Genomic DNA, 16,286 nt, shown 5'->3' with positions numbered 1-16,286 from the left:
TTAACTATTGCTCCCAAAGTGGTTTTTGCATCCCATCCTTTCAGAGTTAAGGAAGATATTAAGCGAAGTCAAGAGGGGGACCTATTCCCTTTACTGCTAATCAGCTCATGAGATGGAAAACGCCTCCTGATACAGTAGAAACAACTGAACTGATATTGTGTATCCTGTTATTAAGTGATCTCAGGGGAGTCCTATAAAACCCTGAACCATTTCCTGCTTTCCTGGAATTTGGATCTCTCCTCCAGTTTCTTCTTGTCAGCTTCTGTTCTCTCCGCTCTAAGGGACGATCTAGAGGGTCTCACCTTCTTGGTCTGACTTGATTTTGTACATTAAACTAGGACCTTCCTTGCGGTCCGTGCTGCTTGTTCATCAAGACAGAGTGTCAGACAGGCGCAATGACTGAATTCAAGCTGATAAAAGCCAACTTTTTTTTAGAGCACTCACAATGTGCCCAGTACTATGCTTAAAACAGTGGGTCTCAAAATGTGGTCCCTGGACGAGCATCCTGTTACCATCAGGGAATTTGTTAGAAATTCCAATTAAATGGCCCCACCCAAGATCTACCGAATCCGATGCTCTGGGAAATGGGTTCAGCCATCTGCGTTTTAACAAACCCTCCAGATGATTCTCAAGTTTGAGAACAATTGGCTCAGATTATTGACCTAGATTGTCTCCCGAGAGCTCGTCTATGGAGCCCTGAGCTAGGAGAGTTACCCCCATTTTACAGATAAAGAAGCTGCATCTTAGAGAGATGAAGCATTTGCTCTTACTGCTAGGGAACAGTGCAACATGGATTCAAAGCCACAGACCTCTCCAGAGCTCTCCAGCGAGGGCGGACATAGCACCCGTATTCCCAGACCCTGTACCTGGCTCACGTTCTGGCCGTCTGGCAGATAGGCCACCTGAGAGTCACACGTCCTACTGCTTTTTTGCTGATTCCTAGGGAGCCTTAGGACCTCTTCTCAACCTCCAAGAAACTTTAAAAAAGAAAAAAAAAAGCTCAAAGAAAAACAAAAGGCAGCCATAGAACAGAATCCCAGCTTCAGAATCAAACACGCCTCAGGATGCCTGGGGTCCTGGGGCTTGCCCAGTGCGCCCGAGGAATGAGCATCAGCTTGTAACCGCCTCTCTTGAAAATCACCTTCTCCTTTCTGGGTCCCCTCTTCTCATACACTGCATTTCTCCCCAGCTAGAACCTTGTGGTCACAGATGCCACTTTGCTCAAAGTGATTTATAAGCAATTGCTAATGTTCAGTTATAATTCCCCATTTCAGATGCGAAAATGGCTCATCATATTCACCACAAAGGGCCTCTCTACAATGATATATAATTTAAAAATTAACACGAGGACAGAGGAGACTCTGCATTTTTGAACTAGGAACTTAGAGATTCAGAGGTTACAACTTGATAAGGTGAGCTCGAGGAATTAGAGGAGTCATTAAAACAAATGCCTCTGCCCCATGTTTCCATGACTTCAGAGCTTTTCTAGCATCTTCCAGTTCACTCGCTCTTGTCAAAGTGCAAGCCCACAAATGGTATATTTATATTAAGGTATTATCCCCCATCGTTACGAACACTCTCTAATTCCTGACGTAGATCTTTCCGACATAAACCATGCTGTCGGAGGACAAACAAAGCAGAAAAAGAAAAAAAAAAATCAATGTTCGACCTCCAGCGAGGGCCAAACAGACCTGAGCAATGTGACCAAAAAAAAGCTGATGGAGATTCTCTGGAAGAACCCATCGCTGTGTTTACAGCATCACTGGCTCCGGGTGGAGACAGACCCAGAGGACTCTGGAGTGTCTGATAGGCAGCACGCCCATCTCCAGAGAAGGGGTTGTTGACATTGACAGACACAGGGGGAAAACAAGGCAGGGACAGAGAAAGTGAGCTGGTATAAGAGCGGAAGATAGCATAGTGGTTTTGCATGCCTAACGCCCAAGATCCTTTCACGCTCGTTTTGGCTCAACCACTCATGGCCTTGTGACCAAGCCATGACCCAGCCTGCTCCAACATCCAGTGATCGCAATTATGGATTGCAAATTTATTGACATTTGACATCCACATCAGCCTTCCTCTGATCAACAGAAGTCTCTGCCACCAAGCTGAGTAATTACAGAAGATTTCAGCAGTCATGGGGATGCCAAAAAGGTCATTAAATCATCTTGAAAAAACAACATGTTCCTCCATTTCGTCGTGCCAGTAAATCTTCCTTTGGAGTCAGGACCACCTAGGGGTGGATGCTGTGGGGAGAAGGGGGCTGAATTACAGAATGGAGGGAGGAATTAAATTAGGATTGAAAAATAGGAAGGCAAGCACAGCAGGGACCTCTTGGTTTGTACTTCATAATTTTTGGAGAAGCATAAAGACCATGGCTGACTTTTATCAAGAAATGGATTGTCCTCAGGAAATAGGTAGTAATGTCTCACTTAGGAGCTGGGGGTCGTCCAGGGGAAATTCGGGAAGAGAGGTTGTACCTAGAAGCCCACCCCGGGCAGGCCCCACAGTATGAAGGTGAATTTGTCCTAATGCCTCCCCATGACTTCTCTGATATTCCTTCTCTTTTGTAGGCATGCATGGCTGTGAGTGGCCTGGAACCCCCCAAGGCCACTCGCTCCTCTCCACGCTCCCTGCCTTTACTGCCTCCCTGTCCTTCCCATCCCCTCCTCACAGGCCCATGTTTGCCCTTGACTGCTCTCATCCATTCTACACTCTGTAACCACAGTAGTCTTCTGAAGGGCAAAGTAGATCATGGCCTTGTCCTCCTAAACCCCTTCAATGGCTTCTCATTGGGCTTGGGATGAAAAAGTCTAAAGTTATCAGGATGTTCTACAAAGCGCTGACTTGCCTCATGTCCCCACCGCACCCCAACCACACCCCTATGCCTCCAATCCCAGCCCTCGACATGGCCTTTCCCTGAATCAGATGTACCAACCCTTCTGTTTTCCCACCTGGAATGTTCTGCCCTCAATTTGTCACGTGACCGCTCCTTCTCAACCTCCTTAGTTCTCTTCCCTGCCCCTCTCCCCTCCCGCTGTTTAAAGTAGGTGGCCGCCATCACCCCACACATCACACTGTATCCCTTGGCAGCCCCAATTTCCTCAGAAATTGTTACTTTTATTTGTGTTTCCAAATGTGAGCTGTCCCTATTATTATCAACGTGTGTCCTCTGATTAGAATGTAAGATCTGGTTCCTCTCTTCTGGGGATGTAGCCCAGCACTCACGACAGAGCCCGGCTCACGGCCGCTTCTCCAAGAGCATGAATTAAAGGACTGAATGAAGGCCTCGGCTCCTCCCGGTGCGGGAGGCTTGACTCATTCCCCTGAAGGCATCTGTTGGCTTTGCTCCCGTGGGCAAGCAGACCTCAAAAAAAAGACATTTCTTAGGCCTCATGGCAATGTTAGTCCTCTGGGCAAATCATTGGACCGTGGGCTGGAAATGCTTCTCACTTTCTTGCACTTTGCTGGGCTTCATAGAGCCTGAAATTTCCTTCCTTTGGGGCTTCTATTATGCGCTGTGCTCTGTGCGAAGGCTTTCACCTCCTTTACCTATTCCATCCGCCGGACTGATGGGCGACACGGGCATTACCGTTATTTCACATGTGGGGGATGTCCCAGGAAGTTATGATCACCTCCTAGATACTGTCCTTCCCTCCTCCCTTCCTACCAAAATTTATAGAGTCTGTACATGGAGAGCTAATCAGATGCAGCCCCGGCCTCCTGGACCTTAGAGGTGGATGCCACGTTCACCTTCAGGGAAGAGGCTGGTGCTCCACCGCTTCCAAGCCCCACAAAGTCAACTTCGTGGAAATGATGTTTGACTCTTTCAATAACGCAAACCTGTATTGAACATCTGTCTCAGTGAGGCTCAAAAGATAAGTTTATAGGCTGGAGGGGAGCCATCATACATGTATCCCCCAACTTCTCTGCCTGACCAGCGTCTCCTCTATGCCATCTTCTCCCTGAAACACCGCTCTGGTCACACCAAACAATAGGCATTTTCTGGAAGGAACCCCCCACTCGACCTCACTTATGAGGCTTTCCTCTTGCCATTCCTTTCGTCCTGGTGCCTACCCACTTTGCCACCTGCTAGTGCCTTTTCTCATTCTGGACACAGCCTAGATCTCTGCTGATCGGATCAGACGTCCTCGAACCCTCTCGGCTCCTGCTCACTCAGTACTCTCCCTGTGATGACACTGAGCTCAGTGTAAGCCTTGGTGGTGTCTTGTCCTTCTTCCATGATGGACTGTCTGCGTTCTGAAGGCAGAGCCCATTTCTGTGTCATGCACCACTGTGGTCCTCGCATGGGCCACTGTCCCAACATGTAATGTCTACTGTGTGATGCATGTTTTCACACTTGTCTTTCCCCAATGGACGTTCCTGAGACACAAAATCTGACTTGGTTGCAGCACATTATGACTGTGGCGGTTGCTATTAGAATTAAAATCCTTGGACACATTAACCTGCCCTTCATTCTAAGGCTGTTGTATGTTAACAATGATAAGAGCAGCTCTCTTTAATGGGTCATTTCTGTGTGCCTGATATTGTACCAGGAAGACCTTTGGTAGGTTTTCTTTCATTTTATCCCTGTAACACTACGTGAAGCCAGCCGTCATGCGGCCACTTGACAGAAGAGGAGCTGAGGGTCAGAGAGGTGACGTGATCTGCCCTTGGTCTCTCAGCTAGGAAGTGGAGATGTGGCCTTAGGGCCCAGGACTCAGTGGCTCCAGAGCCCACGTACCTCCTTTAGCTTAGCTTCGCGATGCTTCTCGCATGGGATTTCTGGGCATTAGGTTGTCCCGTCTCCTGAGACTTTGAGCCTTCCCTCCACTCCAGCATCCTCTCACTTCCCGTTCTTACATTTCTGGGATGACAAAGTCCTGATTGGTCCTCCGACTTCTCAACCAGAGCCAATGCTACCCAATAGGGACTCATCTCCATGGTTACCGCACACCAGAGAATCCACGGGAAGGTGGCACGGGGAGAAGTGGAGGCTACAGCAAATATGGGGGGAGGAGGGAGTCATAAACAATTAAACATAACAAAATCCTCTGGTGAAAAAAATAGAATTATTTGACTGTGAAATCAAGTAATGTAGCATTGAAAATAACATCACCTGAAACATCATTTTTTTCTCCATAGATGAACAAAATACCACATAAAACCAGGCACAGTGAAAGTGCCAATTTGCTGGAGGGCCCGGGAGAGAGAAAGTTGTCCATGTCAAAGATTTGGCCTTTCAGGATACTGAAACTTTTTTTTTTTTTTTTTTTTGCCCCCCTCCACTTCTCTCCCCTGCCAGTAACTTGGGGACGGGTTCCCACCTCACGCTCTGGTGCAGCGCCCGATAGAATTTAACCCCAGAGATACCAGAAAGGCACTGGGAGAAGTTTCAGCCAAAATTCTGGCTTGAGGTAAATCATTTCTTTGCCCACCCCTGATTTCAGGTCTACCACGTGCTAGCTCTGTGAGCCTGGGGATCACCTCACCTGTCTGAGGGCTGGTTTCCTCACCTGTAAGCTGGATGGCATTATCCTTCTTTCTTTGCCGAGTTTTAGGGTAAGACTGATTGAGGTAATACACACATAGACCACCAGAGTACAAGAGCCGGGATATCGTAAATGCACAGTAAATGTTAATTCTCTGTCAGGATCAATCATGGCGAGAACAGTGGCGGTAGCAGACGCTGCTAAGCACTGTTTTCTTACCACATCTAATCAACATCATCACCGTCATTATCTGCACTGGGACTCCAGTGTAGACCTTCCTAAGCATGGCATAGCCACTGGCAAGTTTGGACGGTAGCAAGTGGAATTTTTCAAGGTAGCTGGTGGCAGAGAGAAAAAAAGCAGAACCAAGAGGGAAAGAAATGCAGGTTAATGCTATATCCATCTTTTCTCGGGTACCCCAACCCTCCCCCCAATACTTCCATGCCTCCTGCCACCCTCCAACCATCCAGAGCTGATTTAATTAAGTCTGTCCTCATAGTCTCTCCCGATTTCTTTAAATAAAATGGCACAATCCATCCTACATCTTGATCTAAGCCTTCAGCAAACAGAAAGGGATTGTTTTGAGGCAGGTGATCAAGGTGGGCAATCAAGAGGAAGGTGAGGTTCATGGAGCGTCCGCTTGGTGGGCCAGACCCGGGGCAGAGCTCTGTCCCTACACGATTTCAGCTGGTCTGCAACACAAGCAGGAAGAGGAGGCAAGGACCTGCATTTACCACTCCTTGGTCTCCGCCAGCCTTGCTCCTCAACCTGAACATGGATTTTTTTTTTTCAAGTTTTCACAGCATCGCTAAAAGATAACCCCCAAAGGAATGCCCTCCATGCCTAAACATATGCTATGTCTCCAGCAAGTAAGAAAAACCAAACCAAACCTAACCAAACAAAAACAAAACAAAACAAAAAACAAATAAAAAGACCAGGGAAATAAAGACCATTCCGGGAAAGACAACCACCAGCACTTTCCACGGAGCCCTGGTTTCCCGGGCTCTGGGGGCACGTATTCTCGACAGCAGCACAAAGTTCTCTAAAGGCCCCCAAAGGTGACGTGCGCCTTCGGCTCCCGGCAGCCCCCTTTTCCCTGCCTTGTGAGCCTCAGGTAACATTTACACTGGATTTAATGGGAGGACATGACATGCACTGATTTCCAACCAACTCCTGTTCTTTCAGGGGAAGCGTCCGGAAAGCCAGCAGCGGCACATCACGGCCTCTTCTGTTCTGGTACCCCTAACGTGATCTCCGTGGCCCACATATCATCGAACACACCGCCCTGTGGTTCGTGCAGGGCGTGGCATCAGGAGTGATTTAAAATCCCCGCATTGCTAAAATGCATTGTTCTTCATCAAGTTGAGTCATTTTTATGTGATGTGTCAAGCTCTCTAACAAATAATTCCTGCCAGACAAATCAAGTTCCTCGTCTTAGAGCCGTGGCTAAATAGCTTATAGCTTTAATCTGCTCACCGAGGTGTGCAGTCTATGACAGTAATTATAAATGCAAGGAGAAATTATAGCTGAATGCTTTAACTGCAGTAGGAGCCGTGTGATGAACAATCATGAGAGCCTGCTCGGTTCCAACAATAGAGGGCAAGTTAGTGTCAGTGCATTAGAGAGATTTCAGTTCTGCATGGCTTTGCCTCCCATTTACCACAGAATGTCACTTGTCTCCTATAAAGTAAAAAAAAAAAAAAAAAAAAAAAAAGGCACTGTGGAAAGCTTTAAACTTGATAGTTAAAAAAAAAGACAAAGAGAGAAATGCGGGAGAAACTGTTTATCATTATGACTTCTTCTCCTTCTTCTTCGTCTTCTTCTTTTTTTCTGCCTGTTTTGTTTGGCGGCTGGTTCGGTTTCAAATTAGTTCGTTGAAGGTAGCTGCTTGTTTACTTTCTAGGGGCCTTCCAAAAAAAAAAAAAAAAAAATCCCTCCTCAAGCCGTTGCCGTGAAATCTCTATAGAGAAAGACTTCTTTAAATGAAGGGGCGAGTTCAGAATCCGCTGGGTAGATGCTCCAGGAATTGCCGTGTGTCCCTCCCCAGCCCCCCAACCCACCCTCGTGAGGTCCTGCTCTCCATCTGTATCTACCTAAGCTAATGACACAATTCAGCTCTTTATTTTCCCCTCCTCACTTTCGCGGAAAGACGTTTTTAATTTAGCTGAAGAATTACACAAATGTATTTTAAAGACATAAATCCATATAAAAAATATGAGCTAATTAAAACATTGCACTCCCTGTCGCTCATGGATTTTCAATTTAGCGAAAGAAAAAAGAATTGCATCTGGTTAAATGAAAAGATGATACTGATGGCAGATTGGAGTAAATGAAAAATAATGTTACTCTATATTAAAGCACCAAATTATACATGTCAGGATTGAGATTTCGAAGGTTCCCAATGAGGGGGACAGAGCAACAGAGAAGGGGACCGGCGATGCACAAGGGACGGAAGCCAGATCGCTTGCATAAAATGGAAACATTAAAACAGACGACACATTTGTTTCTGGCTGTGTAGGAAATACACGAGTCTTATAGCTGACCCTGTTTCTGAATTCTCGTTTTGTTTCCCTTAAATGAGAGTCAGGATGAGGATCAAAAAAAAAAAAAAAAAATCCAGTACGTGTATATTTTCACTGGAATTCGGGTCATCCCTTGGTTGGATGCTATATGGTAAATGTCTAATTGGCTGACTGGCCAAGGACATCACAGTCGGGAGAACGAGGATGCTGTGCTCTAGGCTGCGGGCCAGTCCCAGGCCTCTGCGTTTCCATATTCAGTTTGCCACTGGAGCCTCTGAGAAGCTCAGGGGAGCTCTTGCCTATCTCTAGCTCATGTGTCACGATTACAGCCCTGTTGTCCATGTGGCCATGGGAGCATCTAGAAACCATCAGGCAAGGTGGCAGAGAAGCCAAGAGGCAGAAGAAGGTGATGAGTGCAGAACAGTCCTGAGCTTGAGTCCCTCTGTGCCCTGACTGCGCGCTCGGGGACAAATCACAAAGTCCTCAGAGCTCATTGCAAAATCAGAGTGGCATGAATCACCGTGCCTGGCCCGTGGAAGACGCCCGTAAGTGGGAGTTTTGCTGTCATTTGCTATCATTACGATCAAACTGCAAGCTGAGGTTTCCGCGGGGGCATCTGGGGAGAGCCCACAGCTTCTACACACTTCACGTGAGGCTGAAGAACATGGCAGAAACCCGTGGGCATTGTGGAGGGCTAACTTTTCCCGTGAACCTACTAGTTGCCAGGCTTCCTGGAAAAGAGTTGCACAGGCTTATTTAATTCTCACAAATTTTCTAAGAGGGGAGAACCGTGTCCCCATTTTACAGACAGAGAATTGGGCCATAGCTTAGGGAGAGAGGATGAGTTAGGATTTGCACCCAACCCCGAGAGCCCGGGCAGCCAGAGGAAGCATTAACATCACAAGCCCCAGAAACCATCATTCCCTCGGGGATCCGGCAGATGCCCCTCCCGTGTCCTCCATTCAGCGTTTACCCCGGGGCCGCCCGTCTGCATGTCTACCACGAGCCTCAAAGGCAGATTCTTGTTCTGGTCACCGGTTTATTCCCCGGGATCAGCGCGGTGTGGGGCCTGGAGAGATGGCCTTCTGGATAGGTGATGACGAATGAGCGAGGTTATGCGACTGTAGGAATTCATGCAGAATCTCTCTGCCTCCTTTTCCTCCCGTTACACGGTTGAATCCACCCCTACCTTATAGGGCCGTTTTGTGAGAATCAAGTGGAATAATGTTTGTAAAGCGCGTGCCGCAGGGCTGGCACATTTGGCTATCATAATCAGCATGTCTGCTAGTTCACCATTACACGGCCATTGCGGAGCAGAAGCTGGTGCGTAGGCAAAGCAAACCTATGTTTGTTGTAAGATGAAAGAAATGGAGGGAGGGGAAAAAGGAAGGAGGGAGGCAGGGAGGAAGGAAGGGAGGGAGGGAGGGAGGGAAGGAGGAATATTTATTTAATGGATGAATGAAAGGGTGATGTATCTTATAGACATTAATTAATACAGCCCTTTGCTTTTTCCAGAATGCCATAGAATCTGTATTGTTAGGGTTGCCAGACTGAGCGAATAAAAATACAGAATGCCCAGGAAAATCTGAATCTCAGATAAACAATGAGTACCTTTTTCAGTAAAAATATGGCCCCTGCAACGCTTGGGACAGCTTATTCTAAAAACTTACTTGTTATGTATCTGAAATTCAGATTTAACTGGGTACCCCATATTGTATTTGGTAAGTTTACATGCTGTTCACCCTGAATGTGTGTTTTTATCAAGTCACCCACAACAAAGGTGACAGTTACTGGACTAGAATTCATTTTTGCCCTGAATTTCAAGGCTAGGTGTGCTTTAAACGTGTACACTGGATTACACGATAATGACTATAATTTCAAGTCCTTGTGCATTTTAGACTCATTGATTTGCTCTTTGTTTAATTTCTATTATTCGAGAGCGTGTGGTTTTTAAAGGTATATGCAGATACTTACTGAAATCGTTTTAGATTACTTCTGTCCTAAAATAGGGATGCGCATTTAACATCATCTAATTAATTTTTAATGAAAAGTTGCCTTTAATATTTGGCAGAGCCTTCTGCAGGATTTACGACCTATCTAAGAAAGGAAAGGAAATTCAGGCCAAAATTTGCATCTCACAGAGAACAGAGATATGGCAAAGCTCCCAAGTTTTCCATAAAATCTTGACCATGCTTTCTAAAACATCATGTCATTTTGTACAATTTGCGCTATCATGCATACCAACGAAAATTAGAGTTCTGGATAACAGCAATCTCATTTTGTGATCACTTAAAAACCTATCTGCTTAATTCTAAGCAGTGGACAAGGTACTGTGTGGATGCTGTCCTAAGGGAGGACCTCGAGGGTGAAGGAATTCTTCCTGTAACGTGGCCAGAGGATCAGAAAGCCTCCCCTCTGTGCAAATGTGGGAGCTAGTCAGGCAGACTGTAATATCTTTAGTATTAACACAAACACACCATGCACACGCACCATTTTTTGTGTACACATAACACACGTATACACTTATGGTTCTGAATGAGTCTTAAATACTCAAACTTTCTTTTTCCTTAAATACTCAAACTCAGTCCTATTTCACGAGCACAGCGTCACGGTGTTTATCTAAGAATGGAGCTTTGGTTTCATATAATGATAACTCTGTGATGTGGGGCCTCCGCAGCCCAAACCAGAAATGTTTATTTTGTACACATGCAGAGGGATGAGAAAAGAGGTATCCTATCCATGTATTTAACAGATTTGTTAAGTGCCTTTTATGTAGGTTTTCCCAAATGATCAGTTTACCTTTGCCTCCTTAGAACAGACATGCATGTTTCAGATTTTGACTAAGGCTTTCTTTTTCTCCCATCTTTCTACTTACGTATCGCAGTGTTTTGGCAGTGATATTAATTTTTTTCAAAGAATGATTACAGACCTAACAGGTGGAAAATTGGTCTTTATTGTAGCACAAATAAACATTCCCTATTTGTCCTCTTCACCATGGTTTGGACCTACCACTATGGGATTGGAAACATGTCTCTTCTCACTGGGTATTCTGTATATATCCACCCTTTTTTTTTTTTTTCAAGGACCAGAAAAGTATAATAGCAAGTTACATACGATATAAAATGTTATATAGCAAATAAATAGAATGTTGCCAAGCCCCAAGCTCACTTATAGATTCAATAGATGAATTTTGGCTTTTCTTTCAATGGTGTGAGCTGAACAGATCATGCTTGGAAAGCAAGAGATGAATCTGCTAGTAACACATTTTAATTATCATGATAAAAACATGCAAACAAAACAACAGTCTTCATTTGGACCCAAGGAGCCGTTAGTTATAGGATGGGATCCCCTTTCATCAGAAGCTCTTAGATCTTCTTAGTGAGGGGACAGTCCCAGATTTTCACCCTTTATTTCCTCTTGACCATCCTCACACTTGGCAACCCCCCCCCCCCCCGGCTGCGAGGTGAGCCCGAAGCCACATCACGGAAGTACCCCTCCTCTGCCTGGAACTCGGCTACGGCTCAGACCTTTGTGGCTTGATCCAAAAATCTCCTATTTAGAAACAAAAGCTCTGACACTAGGGGCTAGTGAGGGCTTATATGTTACACTGACTGCTGATGCTCTTACTGCGAAGTGACCCAAAGAACGAATCGGTCACCTAGAGTGACGGAAACTGGACTCAAACGTGCGGAAGCTTTAAGTCAAGTCAGGTCCCTGTCCGGGGTGGGGCCCGAGGTGAGGCCGAGGAGGAGGACAACCTGAGTGTGTGTGGAGGCCCCTAGCATGTAGGGGGTATCATGCTGAGAGAAGGAAGTGGACAAAATACAGAAAAAAACGAAAAAAAAAAAAAGAAAGAAAAAAAAAAGAAAAAGGAGATGAAAGGAGTGTGTGAAGGACCCAGCCTGGAAAACATCTGGAAGCGGCCGGTGTGGCCAAGTCTGCCCACGTATTTGACCTTGGCTTCTGTCCTCTTTCCTGGCGGTGACATAGAGAGTCTGGGCACTGGTGACTATACAAGGCACAGAACTTCTATGATACGTGACGCAGATGAACTTGAAGCTGTGGGACCGACCCCATGCGCATCAGCAATGGGTGTTCAGAAACTCATCTGTTTCTTTAGGTAAAGGAAACTCAAGGGTGTGCAGTTCAGCTACCTTGGTTAAACGTGGACGCTGATAGTCTATCTGAAAGCAAACCAGAGGACGAGAGAAGAAAACGCGCTTCCTCCCTCCGGACCTCCGTGTTCTGCAGAGCATATTTTCCTGCCGACTGACTGACTACACGGGGTAGCAGCTCTTTCCTAACAGACCTAACGGACGCAAGAAACAGAGCGACGGGAGGGGAAGGGAGCAATCGGCCCGAAAGGAAGCTGCAAAAAGCATGAATTACAAGTAATAATAATCATAAAGTTCACGAGCTGATGGAGCGATCTCTGCATAGCGGCTGCCCCCAGGCACTCTACAGGGTTCGTCCTGCAGCTCACCCTTCGCTCCCGATCTAAGTCATTAGCATCGCTATGGGAAGGCGAGGGGGTGAACGGGACAGTGACGGGAGTCCGTACGTATTAATTAAAATGAGGTGTAGCCTTGGCTGGACCTTCAGAGCTGGGCCCTGGGTCAGGAAGGAGGTCACGTACCACGCAGTGGGGCTCTGTGAACTCCATGTCTCTGAACCCATTTCCTGCTACTCGTCACCGACCCTAACCGGGGGACAGTGAGATACTTAGGACTTATGTTCTAGTCTCTCATACCAATAGTCCTATTCCAGCAGGCTACAGTCCTCTTGGTACCGAGACACATGAGCTGCCTCTACACGGACCCATCTCCCATCAGGACGTTCCTTGCAAGGCTACTGGGCCATCACCTGGGAGCAAACCCGTACCTGCAGAGCTACTCTTCATCCACGTCCGTTACAAACTGTGAATGGTGCTCGGGTGACTTGCTGTGCGTTTTGCTTAGGTGGAGTTTTACCGCGTGTTTGCTCACAAATGTCCGACAGCACAACTTACACTTGAATTTAGAGTCTGTGTCCTCTTCGCCAGCTATGGTTTCCGGAGACCTCTGAGCCGACGACACCCGGGAGATCTCTGGTTCCGCCTTGCTTTGCTGTTCCACGGCCACGCGGGTCATGTCCTTCATTTGGAAACCCAGGTGCGACTCTAAGTGACTGATGTAGGTAGAAGGCGTTCTGAACTGGGAGGCACAGTCACTGCAATAAAAGATAGGGTGTCCCTTGTCCATGTTTTTCAGAAACTTTGTCCCTCCTGTTTTCCTCAGCTGGTACTTGACGTTGGCCAGCCAGTGGCTGATGGTGGTCATGGAGAGCCCGGTGAACTTGGAGATCTGCATGCGCTCCTGAGGGCCCAGGTCGGAGAGCAGGTACTTGCCCTCGGACGTCTGGAAGAGGCTGGAGGCGAACTGCGCCTGCAGAATCAGGAGATGCTGAGGGTTCCAGTTGGACTGCCGGCCTTTCCTCTTATGCAACGTGGACACCTCGCTGGAGACGTCCTCGAAGCGCCGGACGTCCATTTCCAGCTTCACGGGGGGCCCGCGCGAGGAAGCGGCGGGCTTGGGCGTGGTGGCCTTGGGGAGGACCTTGACCATGTCGGCGATGTCAGACAGAGCGTGCTTCTGAGGGGGGGACGTGCAGGATTGTGCTTGCGAGGACTCGGCTTTCTTGCTCTTGGACTTGGTCAGGTCGATGGGCTGATCGTTGCTCTCGAACAGGTAGCGCCTGGACACGCTGGCCGGCCGCGTGGGGGCGGGACTCAGGCCCGGCTTGTCCATGACGCTGAGAGCCGACTTGTGGAACATCGAAATTGTGCTTGAGCTCGGGCTGGAGCAGGAAGGGGAGCGCAGGGGTTCCGTGGCCTTGCCCAGGTGGTTGTTGAGGACGGACTGCAGGGCGCTGAGCGGGTTGATGCACGGCAGGGCCGGCGCCCGCGGGGGCAGCGCGCACCCGTTGCTGAGAGAGGGCGCGGGCTCCAGGGGCGCGCGTTTCTCCGGCTCGCCGCCCTCCTCCCCCAGCCTGGCCTCCTCCTTCAGCAGGCAAGGCTCGGCCTTCTTGGATTCCGACGGGGTTTCGTTTTTGGCGAAAGCGTCCCCATCGCTGTGGCTGAAAGGCGACGCCTCCTCCTGGGGGCTCTCTTTCCCGCACTCCTTGGCGGCTTCCTCTTTGTCGTCCGGCTCCTTCTTCACTTGGGTGTATGGGGCCAGGTTGGCGGGCACGGAGACCAGCGGCATCACTTTCCACTTGGGGGCAATGGGCCTCAGCTTGTTGGGGAGGTTAGGCCGGATCTGCAGGACCTGGGATCCCAGGGGCAGAGCAGGCTTGGCGCCCTCAGACAGCTGGTAGGCTGCGTGGATGCTGGGGTACGCGCTCCAGCTGGGAGCCCCGTTCTGGGCCTTGTTGATGGCTGTGGTGACGGTATTTTCCAGTGACTTCAGAATGTCCCCTCCGCCCTTGGAGCCGTCCTCCAGGTCCTCCTCCCTCAGATACTGATATTTCACGGTGGGGTCTAAAGGCTTTTGCAGGGGATCGTCATACTCCTCCCGTTTCATGCCTTTCTCATCCTTATTGCTCTCCTCCGGTTTCTCCTTCTTGCCCTCTTTCTTCAGCTCGGGGGTTGGGGCTGCCCCCTCGGAAGCAGAGTTACCCGAAGGCTTGGGAGCGAGCGAGTCACTGCTCGGGGTGTCGGACAGCGACTGCATCTTCTCCACGGCCAGGGGGTCCAGCACCAGCTGCTTGCCCTTCTTGGAGGCCGAGCTGGTGACCTTGAGGAAGTGGCCGGTGACCATCATGTGGGTGGTGAGCTGCTGCAGGGTGTCGTGTGAGCTCCCGCACTCCATGCACTTGAGGATCTGGGACTTGCAGGCCTCGAACTGCCACGTGTAGCTGGCGCCGTTCTGGTAGCCGTAGCGGTTGTTGGAGGAGAGCTGCAGGCCGGCAGGCTTCTGGGAGGAGAACGGGTCCGCCAGCGAGCCCGTGGTCGAATCAGGGGAACACGGCCGGTTGACGTCGAAGACGCGTTTCTTGGCTGGAGTGACCATTTTCGAGGAAATGGTTGGGACTGGCTCCTTCAAAGGCACTTTTTGGTAATGTTTTGTTTTTATCATGTGGACGCTCAGGTCTTGGAGGGAATCGAACGAGTCGCCACAAAACATGCACTTGAGAACCTTCTGGGCGTCCTCCTTGTCCATATCCTGGAAAGCCCGCTTCCGGGGCTTTGAGTAGCTGGCAGGGCGCAGCTTGTCCTTCTTGCGGTTGTCATCTTGGTAGTGGCCCGTCTCGTTCATGTGCACGGTCAGCTCGACCAGCGTGTCGTAGGCGGCGCTGCACTGTCGGCAGCGGAACCGGCTGGCCCCGGTGAACACCGTCCCGCACATCTTGCTGCTCTGGCGGTACAGCTGCACGGAGCTGAACAGGCTGGGCTTCCCCACCGACCGGGATGGCAAGTTCTGCTGGAGGCTCTTGGACAGCGCGTCCTGGTGCCAGTCGAAATCCGTCTTGCTGCTGCCATTGCGGGTGTCGCAACTGCGCCGCTCGCCGCTGGACAGCTTGAAGCCAAGGCCCAGGCCCGACCAGTAGGAATCCGACAGGATGTTGGCGTAGACGGCGGTCATTTTATCCATGCAGTTGTGGCTTTCGTTGGGCAGCTTGGGGTGCACGCCGGCTTTCTGGTCCGAGGCATCCCGACCGCAGACGCTCTTGGCGTCCGACACCTGATCGCTGGCATCGCTCAGTAGAGACTCGTTCTCTGCATCCTGGTTGGACAAGTGGCTCCCGGGAGAGTTCTGGTAGCTGAAGCAGCCCTTCTGCTCTGGGCCCGTTTCTAGCTCCTCGTCTGTCCCTGGGTCATTGCTGCCCTGAAACTGAGCTACCGAACGGCTGTCCTCCTCTTCCTCCTCTTCTTCTTTTATTTCCTCCTCTTCCTTCAGCTGTTCCTCCTGGGCGTAGCCTGCGAGGGAAGAAGAAGAAGATATGCGGTAAGATAACAAGTGACCTCTGCCATCCCAAGCTCCCCACTGAGACTCAGTGCTTCCGAAACGGACAGGGATAGCAGTGGAATTTACGCTTTTGTGAACTGCAAGCCATGGACACGGGAAAAAGCCAAATGATATCTTTTGTGCTATCTCATGTCTTTTTTTTTTTTTTTAATTGACAGGAGTCACACATCTTTATAAATGGCCAGGATCCCAAGTTAATAGTTTTCATACTTAAGGAGTATCACTCCAATGCTCCAACAGTGGGACAGTCTCTAAGTCCATAGGTAGGA

General features: G+C 49.0%; 1 protein-coding gene across 6 annotated transcripts in view; it reads right to left on the bottom strand.

The window, feature by feature from the left end:
* TSHZ2 (teashirt zinc finger homeobox 2) overlaps positions 1-16,286 on the bottom strand; it is a 439,172-nt gene that overhangs the window by 160,454 nt on the left and 262,432 nt on the right. For 3 of the 6 annotated variants that reach the window (XM_047743785.1, XM_047743786.1, XM_047743787.1), the window contains exon 2: positions 12,893-15,968. In XM_047743785.1, the coding sequence (XP_047599741.1) occupies positions 12,901-15,968 (3,068 nt within the window). In that variant the 3' untranslated portion in view covers positions 12,893-12,900. Of the gene's footprint in view, positions 1-11,065; positions 15,969-16,286 lie in introns of those variants that run through there. The other 3 variants (XM_047743788.1, XM_047743790.1, XM_047743784.1) reach the window with 2 other exon arrangements.

Source organism: Lutra lutra, chromosome 9 (genome assembly GCF_902655055.1).
Source record: "Lutra lutra chromosome 9, mLutLut1.2, whole genome shotgun sequence".
Taxonomy (NCBI): domain Eukaryota; kingdom Metazoa; phylum Chordata; class Mammalia; order Carnivora; family Mustelidae; genus Lutra; species Lutra lutra.
This window is presented reverse-complemented; position numbering and strand designations above follow the sequence as displayed.